Source organism: Carcharhinus amblyrhynchos, chromosome 35, assembly GCF_965287045.1.
Source record: "Carcharhinus amblyrhynchos chromosome 35, sCarAmb.v2.hapA, whole genome shotgun sequence".
Classification (NCBI taxonomy): domain Eukaryota; kingdom Metazoa; phylum Chordata; class Chondrichthyes; order Carcharhiniformes; family Carcharhinidae; genus Carcharhinus; species Carcharhinus amblyrhynchos.
In genome coordinates this window covers 15,034,589-15,049,787 of record NC_137358.1, presented here as the reverse complement: position 1 = coordinate 15,049,787, position 15,199 = coordinate 15,034,589, and the positions used below count along the sequence as shown (strand labels likewise).

Below are 15,199 nucleotides of genomic sequence, written 5' to 3'. Positions count from 1 at the left end.
TATAAAAAGGAAGAGGCTGGCTAGGGTGAACATTGGTCCCTTAGAGGATGAAAAGGGGGACTTAGTGGTAGGGGATGGGGATATGGCTGAGGTCTTGAATAACTTTTTTGTTTCTGTCTTCACGGAGGAGGACGTGAATAATTTGCCGGGTGTTAGAGATGGAAAGGTGGTAGGACTGGAGGGTCTTAATGACATTACTGTTACTGGAGAGGAGGTGCTCGACAGGCTGGAGGGACTGATTGTGGACAAGTCCCCAGGACCGGATGGAATGCATCCGAGGGTTCTGAAAGAAATGGCAGAGGTGATAGTGGATGCCTTGGTGGTTATTTTCCAAACGTCGCTGGATTCCGGGGAAGTGCCGGAAGATTGGAAAGCGGCTAATGTTATGCCGTTGTTTAAGAAGGGTGCCAGGCAAAAGGCAGGGAATTATAGGCCGGTTAGTTTAACGTCTGTTGTAGGTAAAATGTTAGAATCCGTCATCAAGGAGGAAATAGCGAGGCATCTTGAGAGGAATTGCTTGATAGAGCAGACGCAGCACGGTTTCGTTAAAGGGAAGTCGTGTCTGACAAATTTACTGGAGTTCTATGAGGATGTGTCTAGGGCGGTGGATAGAGGAGAGCCGGTGGATGTGGTCTTTCTTGATTTTCAGAAGGCGTTTGACAAGGTACCTCACAGGAGGTTATTGCAGAAGGTCAGGGGACAGGGAGTTGGGGGTAGGGTGTTAGCGTGGATAGAGGATTGGTTGTCAAATAGGAGGCAGAGAGTGGGGGTCAATGGGTGCTATTCGGATTGGCGGATGGTGACTAGTGGAGTGCCTCAGGGGTCGGTGCTGGGGCCTCAGCTATTTACCATTTATATAGATGATCTGGAGGAGGGAACCGAGTGTAGGGTGTCGAAATTTGCTGATGACACCAAGATTGGGGGAAAGGCAAATTGTGCGGAGGGTGTGGAGAGTCTACAGAAGGATCTAGATAGGCTGGGCGAATGGGCCAGGAAATGGCAAATGGAATTTAATGTTGGCAAGTGCGAGGTGGTCCACTTTGGTAGGAATAATGGTAGGAAGGATTATCACTTACGTGGAGAAAAACTGCAGCAGGCGACGGTGCAGAGGGACCTTGGGGTCCTTGTGCATGAGTCGCAAAAACCCAGCTTGCAGGTGCAGCAGGTGATCAGGAAGGCGAATGGGATGCTGGCCTTCATAGCGAGGGGGATTGAATATAAAAGTAGGGAGGTCTTGCTGCAGCTGTATAGGGCATTGGTGAGGCCGCAGCTGGAGTACTGTGTGCAGTTTTGGGCGCCGTACTTACACAAGGATATTTTGGCCTTGGAGGGAGTGCAGAGGAGGTTTACTAGGCTGATACCGGAGTTGAGGGGGTTGAACTATGAGGAGAGGCTGAATAAACTAGGCTTGTACTCATTAGAGTTTAGAAGAATGAGGGGAGATCTCATTGAGACGTATAAGATGATGAATGGGATGGATAGGATAGAGGTGGACAGACTCTTCCCGCTCAGAAAGGATAGTAGGACTAGAGGGCACAGCCTCAAGGGGGGGAGCGGTTTAGAACAGAGTTGAGGAGGAACTTCTTCACTCAAAGGGTGGTGAATCTCTGGAATTCTCTGCCCGAAGTGGTGGAGGCTACCTCGCTAAATATTTTTAAGACGCGGGTTGATGGGTTTTTGATAAGAGAGGGGATTAAGGGTTATGGGGAGAGGGCGGGAATGTGGAACTGAGCCACGACAGATCAGCCATGATCTTATTGAATGGCGGGGCAGGCTCGAAGGGCTAGATGGCCTACTCCTGCTCCTATTTCTTATGTTCTTATAAACCACCCTCCCTTTAATTCTAGAGGAATAAATTTTAAAAGTATGAAGTATTGCTAAACTGCTTTGAACCTTGCTTAGACCTCAGTATTGTGTGTAGTTCAGGTTACCGTTATGATAACGAGGTTATCATAGAACCCTACAGTGCAGAAAGAGGCCCTTCGGCCCATCGAGTCTGCACCGAACACGATCCCACCCAGGCCCTACCCTCATATCCCTACATATTATACCCACTAATCCCTCTAACCTATGCATCCCTGGACACTAAGGGGCAATTTCTTAGCATGGCCAATCAACCTAACCTGCGCATCTTTGGACTGTGGGAGGAAACTGGAGTACCTGGAGGAAACCCATGCAGACACGAGGAGAACGTGTGCAAACTCCACACAGTGACCTGAGCCAAGAATTAAACCCAGGACCCTGGAGCTATAAAGCAGCAGTGCTAACCACTGTGCTACCGTGCCATATACAGGCACTGGAGGAGAAGGTGCAGAGATGATTTACAAGAGTGATTCCAAAAAAGCACGAGTACACGTACTAGGAGAGGACTGATGGGCTGGGTCTCTTCTGAAAAAAGGCCGAGGGGGTAACCTAATAGAGATCTTTAAAATGATCAAAGGTTTTGATAGAGTGGATAAAAAGAGAACATTTCCTCTTATGGGGAGGAAAATAACCATTGGTCATCAAGATAAGATTGGAGTAGGTTAAGTGAAGCATAAACACTGGCATGGACTGGCTGGGTTGAATGGCCTCTTTTTGTGCCATATCGTCTGTGTAATCTTATGTGCTCTGTCAGCAAGGACTGGCTTCAAGTATTACAATAACTTTTTAGGTAAGTTTGAAGATGATTTGTTCTCAAATTTAAGTTTAAAAACAAAACCATGAAATAATTTACAGGCTGGGTGTCTTCTCTCCTAAAAGGAAGGCTGAGGGATGACCTAATAGGTCTTTCAAATTATGAAAGGGCTTGGATCAAATACTTTAGTGGATATGTGGCTTCTATTCCCACGATCCTAATCCTAGAAAGAGTTTGAGAGATCCGACATGATAGTCATCAGTTGATAAATGTTTAGGAACGTAGCATCAATATTTGGAAGTGTTCATCCATCAGCATGTTCAATCTACTTTACAATGCAGTATTACGACTGTAATTACCAACAGAAGTGCCTAATTTTAGCATCTCATTAACTGATGGTCCATAGAGAGAGAAAACAAAGATATGCAAGACAAACTGTAAATCCAGACTGCTAGACAATTGAGTACAGGTAGTTTGCCTCCACTTGGCCAGCAAATTACAACCTAAGCCAGGGGAACAAAGTAAGATTTTGAAACTCATCGCAATTTCTATTTAAAAATAACTAAATATGGAGCTTGGCTTGGATACTGGTCTCAGGTCACAAATCGAATTTCATCGAAACTATGCAATGCAATCTGAAACAAGTGTACAAATGCATTGAAAAATCTGCCTCAATTCCACCCCCACCTCCCAATTTCTTACTTTCTTGCCAAGTAGCCTCTGCATAAGGCTTGGAATTCAATGATGACATCTGTGATCTTCAAATCTCTCTCTTCCTCAAGATGAGCCAATACACCAGCACGGAAGAAAACCTTACTCTGTCCAATCCGGTACAGGTTAGGATCCAACTCTAGAGCTTTGATCTGCAATGATGTAGAAATACAGGGTGGAATTTCCAAAAGATTTAACATTTTTCAAGGAATAGCTATAACAAGTCTCATCTGATGGGTTCATGATTCGAAACTCAAATCCTAGTATGGGTTGAGGTATCTAATATAATTTGGGATAGCCACAGGGCATTGTCAAAATTCTTAGTCCTGGTCGTTAGCCAAATGACCCCTAAAGGGATGTATAGCCATCATTTGGTGACAAAAATGCACTCTGCTGTGAAGCAGTCATTGCCTTGGCTTACAAACTAAGCCCTCTTAGTAAAGGTAGGTGCTGACGCCTGTGAAACTATACTTCAAGCATCAGATTATACGAACAGAAAACCATAGTTAAATTGAGCAATAGTAGTTATATTTTGCTTTACATCTAGAACGTTGCATTCAGATCAAAATAAGCATCAGTTTAGAGTTCTAAATGATGGATCCTCTAGGGTGTGCAGCAGGAGGCAAGTCCATGGTGCCATATGTGACTCAGCTATACAAGGGTCAGAAGAAGAATTTGGAAATCAATTGCAATTGGAGATTTCTAGTTTGAACAAGACATGCTTTCTGTGCTGCAGACTTAAATCCAGACCAGAATGTGTTGCCTCTCATGTGCCAGGTTCAAGGAGGTCATTGAGTAGCTGCAAAGTAATTGAGGTAGATGAATAAATCAGCCAGCAGTCATGATACATATCAGTACCACTGACATAGAAAGGGGAAAGCAGCGCTACAGGCAGATTTGAGGAAGCAAGGAAAGAGATTAGAAAGGTAGCACCAAAAGTCATCTGAAGATTGCTATGTGCGAAAGAGCAGAGTCACTTGGACAAATGTGGATTAAAGAAAGTCAGCACATATTTGTTAAAAACAAATCATGCTTCACTAACTTGCCAGAAATGTTTTGAAGAGGTAACAAAGAGGATTGATGAGGTTAATGGAGTGAACATGGTGCATGTGGGTTTCCAAAAGTTGTTTGACACATATCAGGCCAGCCAGCAACAATGAAGCCCATGGTACAAAAGATTCAGTGGCAGCACGGATATAAAATTTCAGTATATAGCAAATTCCAAGGGTCAGTGTTAGGAGCACTGCTTTTCTATATCTAATTTATATTAATGACCAGACATGCAAGTGCAGGGCACAATTTAAAAATCAGCAAAGAATACAAAGCTTGGAAGTATTGTGAGCAGGATAGTTATAGACTTTAAGGCAGCCACGCCAATGGAATGGCAGGGTTATCAGGGAAAGACAGGGGAGCAAGACTAGTTGCAGTGTTCCTGCAGAGAGCTAATAGGAACAAGAGCAACCAAGTGGCCTGCTCCTGTTGTGCAACCATTCTATGAGTGAACAGAAATGGCATTTGTCAAGATTCAATCAGCCAGCATTATAAGCAGTGAAGGAAATTACACTATACACCAATCTCTTAACTGCATTAAAAAAAACCATGCTTCATATTAAAACAGATCGGTGCGACTAAATCTGATCACGTCATGCATTAATTGCTGGCTTTAATGGTATCCACATATTTCCTGAACGAATTATAATATTATAGACAAGTTAGGAAATGCCCTGAAATTCAAGAATAGCTTTGGAAGTACTTACCATGAGCACACAGGCCTGCTTTCCATCCATGAAACCTTTAGGGATCGAATTAGGAGTAAGGATTTCATATCTGCAAGAGAATTACAACAGAAGTAAAAACACTCTGAATCCCATTGATGCAGAGCTTACTTTTAAAGCCTAAAAGAGAAAAACTGACTAGGTACTGGCTATCTACATAAACCGTAAGTAGTAACATAACAGACTGAATGACTTGAGACCTTCTACAAAATACTGCTGCCACCATTCTGTTACTGGGTTAGCACATGCAATCAAAATAAATTAATCTCCATGCATTTGTCCACATTTTATGGTCTTGTTAGCCAGCGTTAATTAGAAATGAGTTTTCTTGCTCTATTAGGGGAGGCAATGGCCTAGTGGCATTATCACTAGACTATCAAACCAGAAACTCAGCTAATGTTCTGGAAGCTTGGGTTCAAATCTTGTCATATAAGATGGTGGAATTTGAATTCAATAAAAAAAAATCTGGAATTAAGAATCTACTGATGACCATGAAACCATTGTCAATTGTCAGAAAAACCTATCTGGTTCACTGATATCCTTTCAGGAAAAAAATCTGCTGTACTTACCTGGCCTGGCCTACATGCAACTCAAGTCACAGCAATTGAGTGACTCAACTGGCCTCCAAGGGTAACTAGGGATAGGCAATAAATGCTGATTAGCCAGCAGTTTTTCCTCATCTTACCTTTGGTTTTTTGGCCATTCACTTTAAAATCACTGTCCTCTGGTTCTTGAGGCTTCTACCAATGGGAGATTCCTCCCCATTTACACTGTACAGATCCCTCATGACTTTGAAAACTCCCTTTAACTCTTTTGCCAAGCTTCTCAAAGCAGAACAGTCTCAGCTTCTCCAATCTATCCACACAACTGCAGTCCATCATGCCTAAAGTTATTCCCAATTTTTTTGTGCCCTTTCCAATGCTTTCACATCTTTCATAATGGATGATGCCCAGAATTGGATATGTTGTTTCAATTGAGACCAATGCAATGTTGTATGAATGTTCACCATAATGAACTTGCTTTTGCACTCAATGTCTCAACTTATAAAACCATTATGCCATATGAACTTTCTCAGTCTGCCAGTCACCTAAGCCTCTGCTCCTGCACCCCCTTTATCATTGTATCCTTTGTTTTGCTATTCGGAAGAACAAGGACAGCTAAAATGCATCACTTCACACTTCTTTGCATTAAATTTAATTTGCGCTGTGCCTGTCCAGCACACCAGCCTATATACTCTATCACCGCAGTTCACTATTTCCACATTTTGTGCCACCCACAAATTTTTAGAGATTGTGCTCTGCACACCCAAGTCTAAGTGATAGATCTGGTGAAAAATTGTGGTCCTGATACCCAACACCTGGCAAACCCTTCCACATTGCTTCCTCCAGTCCAAACAAAATTTTGCGAATATTCCATTTCAGATCAGCCAACTTCGTATCAATGCTGCCATTATCCCTTTTATTCAATAAACTTTTAGCTTTTCTAACAAGCCTGTTATGTGAATATAATCTTTATAATATTAAAAATCATCCTTCACTTTGAAAAAATCTAAACTGAGTAAAGACTGGCTCTGGCTTCGTCCTTTAGGTTATCTGGACTTTAACAATATATACAACTACTTTTCCTCCCCATGATGGGGCCAGAATGAAGCGTCTTCTTGCCAGCTGCACCCAACATACCTTCTAATTCTTTTACTCTCATTCCATTCTAACTCAAACTCTAAGAGACTTTCTCTACACCTTATGACTGTAATACTGCATTCTGCACTCTCATTTCTTTCTTAATGAACGATGTGCTTTGTGTAGCATGCAAGAAACAATACTTTTCACTGACAATAATAAATCAAATCAAAATCAGCTTTATTACCACACTCAATCCTCCATTACCTCATCAAAAAACCTAATCCAAGTAAGTACAATTTTCCTTTAAAAAAATCAGTGGCTTTCCTTAATTAATCCACACGTTTATGCTTTTCCTGCCCAAAGAACTGGCCAGGCATTGGGGAAAAAAAAATCAGTAACTTGGTAGTTCTTTACCAGTCAATCCTGAGTAGCTTTTCCACATGATTTAGTGGCCAGTTAGAGCAGTACAAGATCGGAAGGTTACCAGCCCTCTCACCCAAGACCAGAAAGAAAAGAACAAAGCATTTTCTTCTTGACAAACTGTTTCACTTCATGAACTGAGAGACACAAACCCATCTCAAGGAACCTAACCCAGATATAAGCACATTGTGCAACAAATCAACAAATAACCAAGACCAAAAAGGTGAAGGAAGATTACCTTTGGCGGAATTCCTGGAACACAATCCGGTTAGGGAATCCCTGTCTGCAGATACGAATACCCTCAAGGACACCATTGCAACGCAGCTGATCCAAAACAAGATGAGCTTCCAGTTTTCCAGACTATTAAATCAGGGAAGGACAGACATTATACATTTATACCAACAATTTAAACTGAATTTGTGGCATCATGGTGATGGGCACATATCTCAGATCAGGCTGAAGTATCTAGCCTAAAATACACAAATCCAACTTTCGTAGGTTGTTTCCTCAGTTCCATTTATAAAAAGGTTTTATTTAAAACTATGTAAGCTTTTTCTCCACTTAATCTTGGGAAACAATGCAAGTATAACCAAAAACCCATTTTCATAGAATCCCTACACTGCAAAAGGAGGCCATTTGGCCCATCAAGTCTGCACCAGCCACATTCCCACCAACGTCCTATCCTCCTAACCCCATGTATTTACCCTGATATTCCCCCTGACACCATGGGGCAATTTATTATGGCTAATCAACCTAACGCACACATTTGGACTGTGGATAGGAAAACTCACACATTGTTGGCAATGATTTTGATTTACCAGTTAAAAGGGGCATTTTTTCCCCCCACTATTTTGTTCCTAGATTATCCCAAGCAGTAGAAGTTGGGGAATTGGGTAGAGTCATCAATCCATCTTTTTTACCCATCAATAAAAGTTTACAATTGCTCCCCTCAATATCCAACAGCCTCTTGAGATTACAGCTCCACTATTCCACCCAATTATTCTAGTTATTAATGCGACACTTCCTAACATCAATCCTGAATTTGACTTTATCATGGCTCACTGTCCTGAGGTTAGGGTTTAACAAAGAACAAAGAACAACCCAGCACGGGAAACAGGCCCTTCGGCCCAACGAGCCCACGCCGCCATCTTAAAGCATTTTCCTACACCTATCTAGACCCGTGTGTATGCATATGGTACCCCCACTGGAAACCAGATTCAGGGGAGAATAGTTCAGGGACAATTTGTTACACCAATCAGCCTAAGAGCACATCTTTGGGGTGTGGGAGGAAACCGGAGCACCCGGAGGAAACCCACACAACCACAGGGAGAATGCGCAAACTCCCACAGACACTGGCCCAAATCCATGTATCTGCACAGCTAGCAGTGATAGTCACTGAGCTGTTGTGGTGCCCATCTGCTGGTCCAGTTTTAAGCACGCACAATGACGCGAAGTACTAGGCCACTCTCGAAACATCCAAGAGCAGCCCACGCACGACCCACCGTGTGCATGCCCCCCGTTAGACAACAAGGTGGACCGACACACCTGCGGAGTAAAAGAGACAAAACATCAATATGCAGCATTAGATTTCCAGTAACGTCCTGAGGCTCTGACCCTTTTTAAAACCATCTCCTATAACCCTCCATCCCTGTTTCACTCATGTGCCTAAGTAAACCTTAAACAAGTCCAGCGTGCCTGCCTCCACCACCTTCGACCCTGTGTGAAAAACCTCCCACTAGTACCCAAATTATACTTCTCCCTCCTCACCCTTAGCTCGTGACATTTGTCTCCAATCTAGGAAAAAGCCTGCCACTGTTTCTCTATACCCTTCATTATTTTATGCACCTCTATCAGATCCCCCCTTAATCTCCGTCTTTCTAAGGAAAAGAGCCCCAATTTACCCAATCTTTTCTCATAACCCAGTTCTTCCATACCAGGCAGCATCCTGGTAAACCTCCTCTGCACTCGCTCCAGGGTCTCCACATCCTTCCGGTAGTAAGGTGACCAGAACTGGACGCAGTACTCCAAATGCGGTCTAACCAACGTTCTGTACAATTGTAGCATTAGACGCCAGCTCTTATACTCTATACCCCTTCCTATAAAGGCTAGCATTCCGTAAATTTTCTTCACAACCTTCTCCACCTGGGTTGCCACCTTCAAAGACTTGTGCACTTGCACTCCCAGGTCCTTCTGCATTTCTATACTCTTAATTGGTCTACCCTTTATCATGTAACTCTTCCCTGCATTATTCCTTCCAAAATGCATCACCTCGCATTTCAGGATTAAACTCCATCTGCCATCTATCTGCCCAATATACCAGCCTATCTATATCCTGCTGTGTCACCTGACAATCCTCCTCACTATCCACCAATCCTGCCATCTTGGTGTCATCTGCAAACTTGCTGATCACACCACGTATGCCCTCTTCCAAATTAAACTACAGTCCAGGATCAACATTTTCTACATTTCTTGGAACCTATGTACCTCTATAAAGGTTTCCTGTCTTTTCACACATACAAGTTTTTATGATGTTTAAGACATAGATCAGTTTCACTATATTTCTCTCAGAATCACAGAAATTTATACTATGGAAAGAGGCCATTTGGCTCCTCAAATCTTTAACACTCAACAAGTAGTGATCTTGCCTAATCCCACTCTCCAGTTCTTGGTCCACAAGCATGTCAGTTATGGCACCTTCAAGTGCATAACAAAGTACTTTTTAAATATCCTGAGGGTTTCTGCTCCCATTGCTTTCAGGCAGCAAGTTCCATACCCCCATTACCCTCTGGATGAAAAAAACCTTTCCTTGAATCTTCTCCAAACCTACCTCAAAATTAAAATTTATGCCCTCTGGCAGTGGGCCAATTAAAGGGTATCAGGATTTGTTTCAATTAGGTCTCCCATCAATCTCCTCAGTTACAAAGAAAACAACCCAAGCTAAACCAACCTTCCTTGTGTCTAAAATTCTCCAGTTCAACAACCTCCTTGTAAATCTTCTCTATACCTTCTTCAGTACAATCATAATTTCATTATAATGTGGTAACAGGAACTGCATATTGTACACCAGCTGTAGACAAACCAGTATTTTAAACAGTTCCAATATAACTCTCCCAGCTCTTGTATTCTATGTCTTAGCTAATAAGCACAAGTATCCTGTATGCCTTGTTGAACACCTTATCTATCTGTTCGGCCACTTTCAGGAATCTGTGAATATACATTCAAATATCTTGTTCCACTACATTTCTAATTATCCTAACATTTATGTACTTCCATGCCTTGTTAGCATTTTAAATCTTCTCCAGATTGAACTCCAGCTGCCTTTGTTCTGCCTACCTGACTATATGATCAATATCTTTGTGCAGTCTACAGCTTTCATCCTCACCTTTATTTACATAATTAAATTCTATTTAAGGTAGTTCTCAAGGTGAAAATCTAATTTACTAAGTTGGTGAGATTTTGTTTAAAGCTGTCGGGAGATGGCCCCTTAATAGGTGAAATCAGGCCAAGTTCTGTATTAACTGCAAATTTCTTAATCACGTCCCCTACATTGAAGCTCACTACGTAAAGCAAGGAATCTAGTCCTGAACCTGCAGAATCCCACTGAAAACTGTTTTCTACTCACAAAAACTACCCTTTGACCATACTCACTGCTTCCTGCCTCAGAACCAATTTTGGATCCAATGGGCTTTTATTTCCATGACTAGTCTATCATGTGGCATATTACCAAATCCACACTGACCAAAAAAAAATCACCACCCTTATCGACCCTCCTTGTTATTGCTCTTTCAAGGCTCTCAACATTCAGGACGTTCTACATTTGTTGGCCCCATCCTTTAAGGGAACTTACTTGCTTTGAACCCACCACTTTCTTGAATGCCTTCTGTTGACCTGACACTAGTTTAACATTCAAGAAGCTGTCTCCTGGCCATTTTAAATAAAATCACCTTCAACTTAGTAAATACGTTTTTCACTGAGAACTACCCTTAATCTAACTGAATGATGATCACTTGCACCATAATGCTTCCCCAACTGATACTCCTTCAACCTGCCCAGCTTCATTCCCAAAAACAAGTCGAGAACCACTCCCTCTCATTGAGCGCAGAAACTAAAAAAATTCTTCCTGAATAGATTTTAAGGATTCTGCTCCCTCTGTGCCACAGTAATTCTATTCCAGTTAATATTATAGCTGAATTTCCTTCTTTATTACTGCCATATTGTTTTTGCACTTCTCAGAAAATCAGATCTTTATTCTATGCCCCTTTGACTGCTCGGGAACCAAAGTACACAAACAGTAGTGATATTCCCCTCTTGTTTCTCCAGTTGAATCCACATGGCCTCATTTGATGATTCTTCTGCCACATCATCCCTCTTCATAGCTGTAATTGTTTCTTTAATCAACATTGCGAATCTCCTCGTCTTATCTTAAAATTGATTCGGATCATGCACTCACCTTCTTCTCATGATTAGGAATAATGCAGCGCACAAAGTTAGGATTGGTGTTCCTGAGCGTTGCCATCAATTTCGAGAGCTGCTCCTTGTAAAGTTGACTAACTGTGCGGAACATGCCCCTTTTGGTTTTGAATGCACCAGGCAATGCTGTGTGGGACATCTCTACAACTTGATCCAGTCCAACGATGCGGTCCACTGAGAAAGCAATTGATGCAAGCTGATTAACTGTGCTAGGGATGTAGAAAACTGTGAAGAGGAGTGCCAATTATGGTGAAAAGTAGGGTCATGGTGAGAAGTGACAGCAAGCGGTAATAAACACTGAAAAGCTGGAGCAATTTTGATTAACCCACACAGGTGCCACTTCAAAATCTTCGAATTTCTCTTCAAATAGTTGAGTGAATATTGAAACAAGCTCAAAAATTAAATGGTGCAATATTCAGTAGAAATTAAAAATATAATAGAAGTGAAAAAAGTGTACACTGATTAATGCCTTCTAAATCTACTTAATTTAAAAAAAATCCCACTTAAATACTGAGAAACAGACAACATTCAAGGGTGTTGAATGCCTTTAACTAAAAAGGATGAATTTTATATGGGCAAATACAGCAATGCACACCGGCAAAAACAAACAAGTCCACAACAGACAGAATTATTGGAAATGCACCAAAAGACTTGATGACCATCAAAAATTGAAAAATTTTACCCAAACTAAAAATTAAAATAAATGATTTCTACCAGTAACAGGCTGTTTTATTGTAATTTGCCAACTGGTAACTGCATAACTTCCAAAGTTACTAAATTTGAGAGTTCAAAGATAAAGCAGAGTGTTCGAAAGTGTGATGGAATTAGAGACTTGAGGAACTCAGCAAGTGCATTACAATATCAATAGGCATTATTAATGTAAGGTTAGTGAATCATATTGTTATTTAATTTAGAACAATCATAGGATAGAAACAAAAATCAACATGGTCAAGTCCCAAATGAGACTAAGTTAAAGTTGTGTGGAACATCAATAGATAGATGGAATAAAATGCCAACTACCACCTTTCCAGCAAGTGTTGGATAAAGATCTAAAAATAAAAACAAGTGTGAACATACTTGAGGATTGACTGGCAGTGGGTTAGCAAACTCAGTCTAGCCCAGAATGGAATCAACCCTTTAGCTGGTTCTACACAAAATGAGTTGGCACAATCTTAACTTTCAGCACATGCTTTGCAAAGGGCAAAAGTGCCTTTAATTTTCTTTTTGTAATCAGATAATGAAAATAACTTGTGTGGGTGTGGAAATTGGACATCGATATGGTGTGTGCTTTTGTTCTGCAGTTAGATCAGGGTAGAAACTTAATTCAACAACCAGTCATGGTACAGATTTTGGGGTTTTTGATGTAGACAGTAGTGTCCAAAATGGCAAAAGCAAGCCATTCCCCAATATCCTTCACACATTAATAACCACCCAAATAAGATCCAAATTGAGCAAAAAATATTCCCTTTGCATATCCACATTTTGGCCAAGACTGTGGAACTGCAGAAGTTCTTTCTGCTTTGTTACCATGACCTGCAAAAGCTCCTTGTGGGATCAAATACATATCCTACATTATGCTGCCTTTAAATATTTTCCTTCTTTGCGAGTTTGGCTGGGAACGTGGGAAAGTCTAGGTCACAGATGCATCACGTTAAGTAACAAAGCACCGACAGCCAGAGATGACGTAATCATAGCTGGGCAAGATGACAAAGGAAGATTTTTCTTTCCAATAGGAGTCAGCAGCAACGGCTCCAAATGGTGACCAGAGCAAAACACCACGTGCCTAAGCTAAAAAAAGAATTTTCTGCAACAGATAGCCTAAAGGCATTTCTACTGGCTATAGCACTACAGTATCCACACCAGTAAAAACAGATATGGATTTTAACTGAAATGCAGGAAATCAATTTTTAACACCTATGTAGGATAAACAAATTACACTACAATTTTAAACTTCAGCTGTAATTTCTACGCAATACATCCAGTACAACTTTAGACTGAACATCCTCAGGACATGCAACTTAATTAACTAAATACTCAGCAATAAGCAAGGCTATAAATGCAAACCAAGATTAATGAGGCTAAGGAACATTACTTTTCCCAATTATTGCCGCTATTGGTGATAGCGACAATGAAGGACTTTAGAACAGCAAGTCACAATGTTAAGATGGTTTTAATATAAAGGGGGCTATGCAGTTACTTTCATGTTTTCTTCAGTCATAGAAATTACAGTACTAAAACCAACACCCACCCCATCTTCAATTTCCTCTGAAACATCTATCCCAATTTCAAAACATTCCACTTTTACAATCTTTACCCAAGATGTTCAACTGCAGCCATCAAAAAAAAAATTCTTGTATCTTTTTACAATATCTTTTCAAATTAGATTGTTCCTAGTTTTGTGGGGAAGTGTTCCTTGTGTGTCAAAACATTTTGTTCAACTTCCCCTCTTCTTCATACTACCAAGTCAATCTATGCCTTCAGTAAACAAGTTACTTGTGGAAATAATGTTATACTACTTAGCCCCCAAAACCTTTTATTTTTAAAAGTTTGTTTCTAGAGAGAGAAGCAGAAGAATTAGTTTTTAGCAATAACTTTCTATTCATGGTCTAATTCTTTTGTATTACCCAGGAAGGTTAGGGTGAAAGGAGGCCATTCAGCCATAGTGCCTCTGAAAGAGCAGTTCGCTTCTGTCATATCCACACTTTTTGTCTGCAACCCTACCAAGATGCTCATTCTCAAGTACGTGTCCAACTCCCTTTTACACATAGGATTAGCTTCCACCACTTTTTCAAGTAGTCTTCCAGATCCTGACAATGTTGAAGTTAAAATCGCCAGAGTTTGAACCTATGATTTCTGCTTACTATACCACAGGAAAATGTTTTTATCTATTTGATCCAAGGACAACTTTTCCAACATCTCCCCATAACTAAAGACCTTCATTGTTGATGACATCCTAGTAAGCCTCCTCTGTTCACTTTGTCTTTATGTGTGGTGCCCAGAATTGTCTACAATACACCAGCTGAGGTCTAATAAGTGATTTAAGAAGTTCTAGTATGATGTATTTGTTTTTATATTCATCTATTTATAACCCCAAGAAACCCACTTGCTTCTTTTTTTAAAACCTTATCAACTTGCTCTAAACCTTTAAAAAAGTTGTGTATATGGGCACAGACTTCTGACTGTTTATCTGCAGCACTTCTCAAAATATAATTTTCTATTGTGGCAATCATAGTTATGCATTAATCAAGATGACAGATGAATACACTTATAATCGTTCTCGTTTAAGAAAACGGTGGCCTGAAGTTCCAAAACAATGGTCAAAGTTGAAGAGATCAAATCTGGTAAATAATAAACTCCTGACAAACCAACTCAATGTGAAGTTCTATTACCCTTCCTCTTATAAGCTTTAATTAATAACTGCAATCTTCTGACAGATCAGCCACCAATGAGCTACACCCCAGATTAATGACAATGTGCTAACTTCTCAAACCCTCGAGGTGTTTTTGTATTATATTCTGTTGCATGGGCATACAGTATGAAGAAATAATGATGTATACTGTGCCATGGATATTCATCCAAAATTG

The 15,199-nt window shown here is 40.8% G+C and overlaps 1 protein-coding gene across 2 annotated transcripts in view; it reads right to left on the bottom strand.

The window, feature by feature from the left end:
* Window positions 1-15,199, bottom strand: part of LOC145361797 (myosin-9-like) — a 158,990-nt gene that overhangs the window by 40,444 nt on the left and 103,347 nt on the right. For both annotated transcript variants that reach the window (XM_080217776.1, XM_080217777.1), the window contains 4 exons: window positions 11,596-11,789; window positions 7,384-7,505; window positions 5,086-5,155; window positions 3,320-3,480 (listed from right to left, as the gene is read on the bottom strand). In XM_080217776.1, the coding sequence (XP_080073902.1) occupies window positions 3,320-3,480; window positions 5,086-5,155; window positions 7,384-7,505; window positions 11,596-11,789 (547 nt within the window). The remainder of the gene's footprint in view (window positions 1-3,319; window positions 3,481-5,085; window positions 5,156-7,383; window positions 7,506-11,595; window positions 11,790-15,199) is intronic.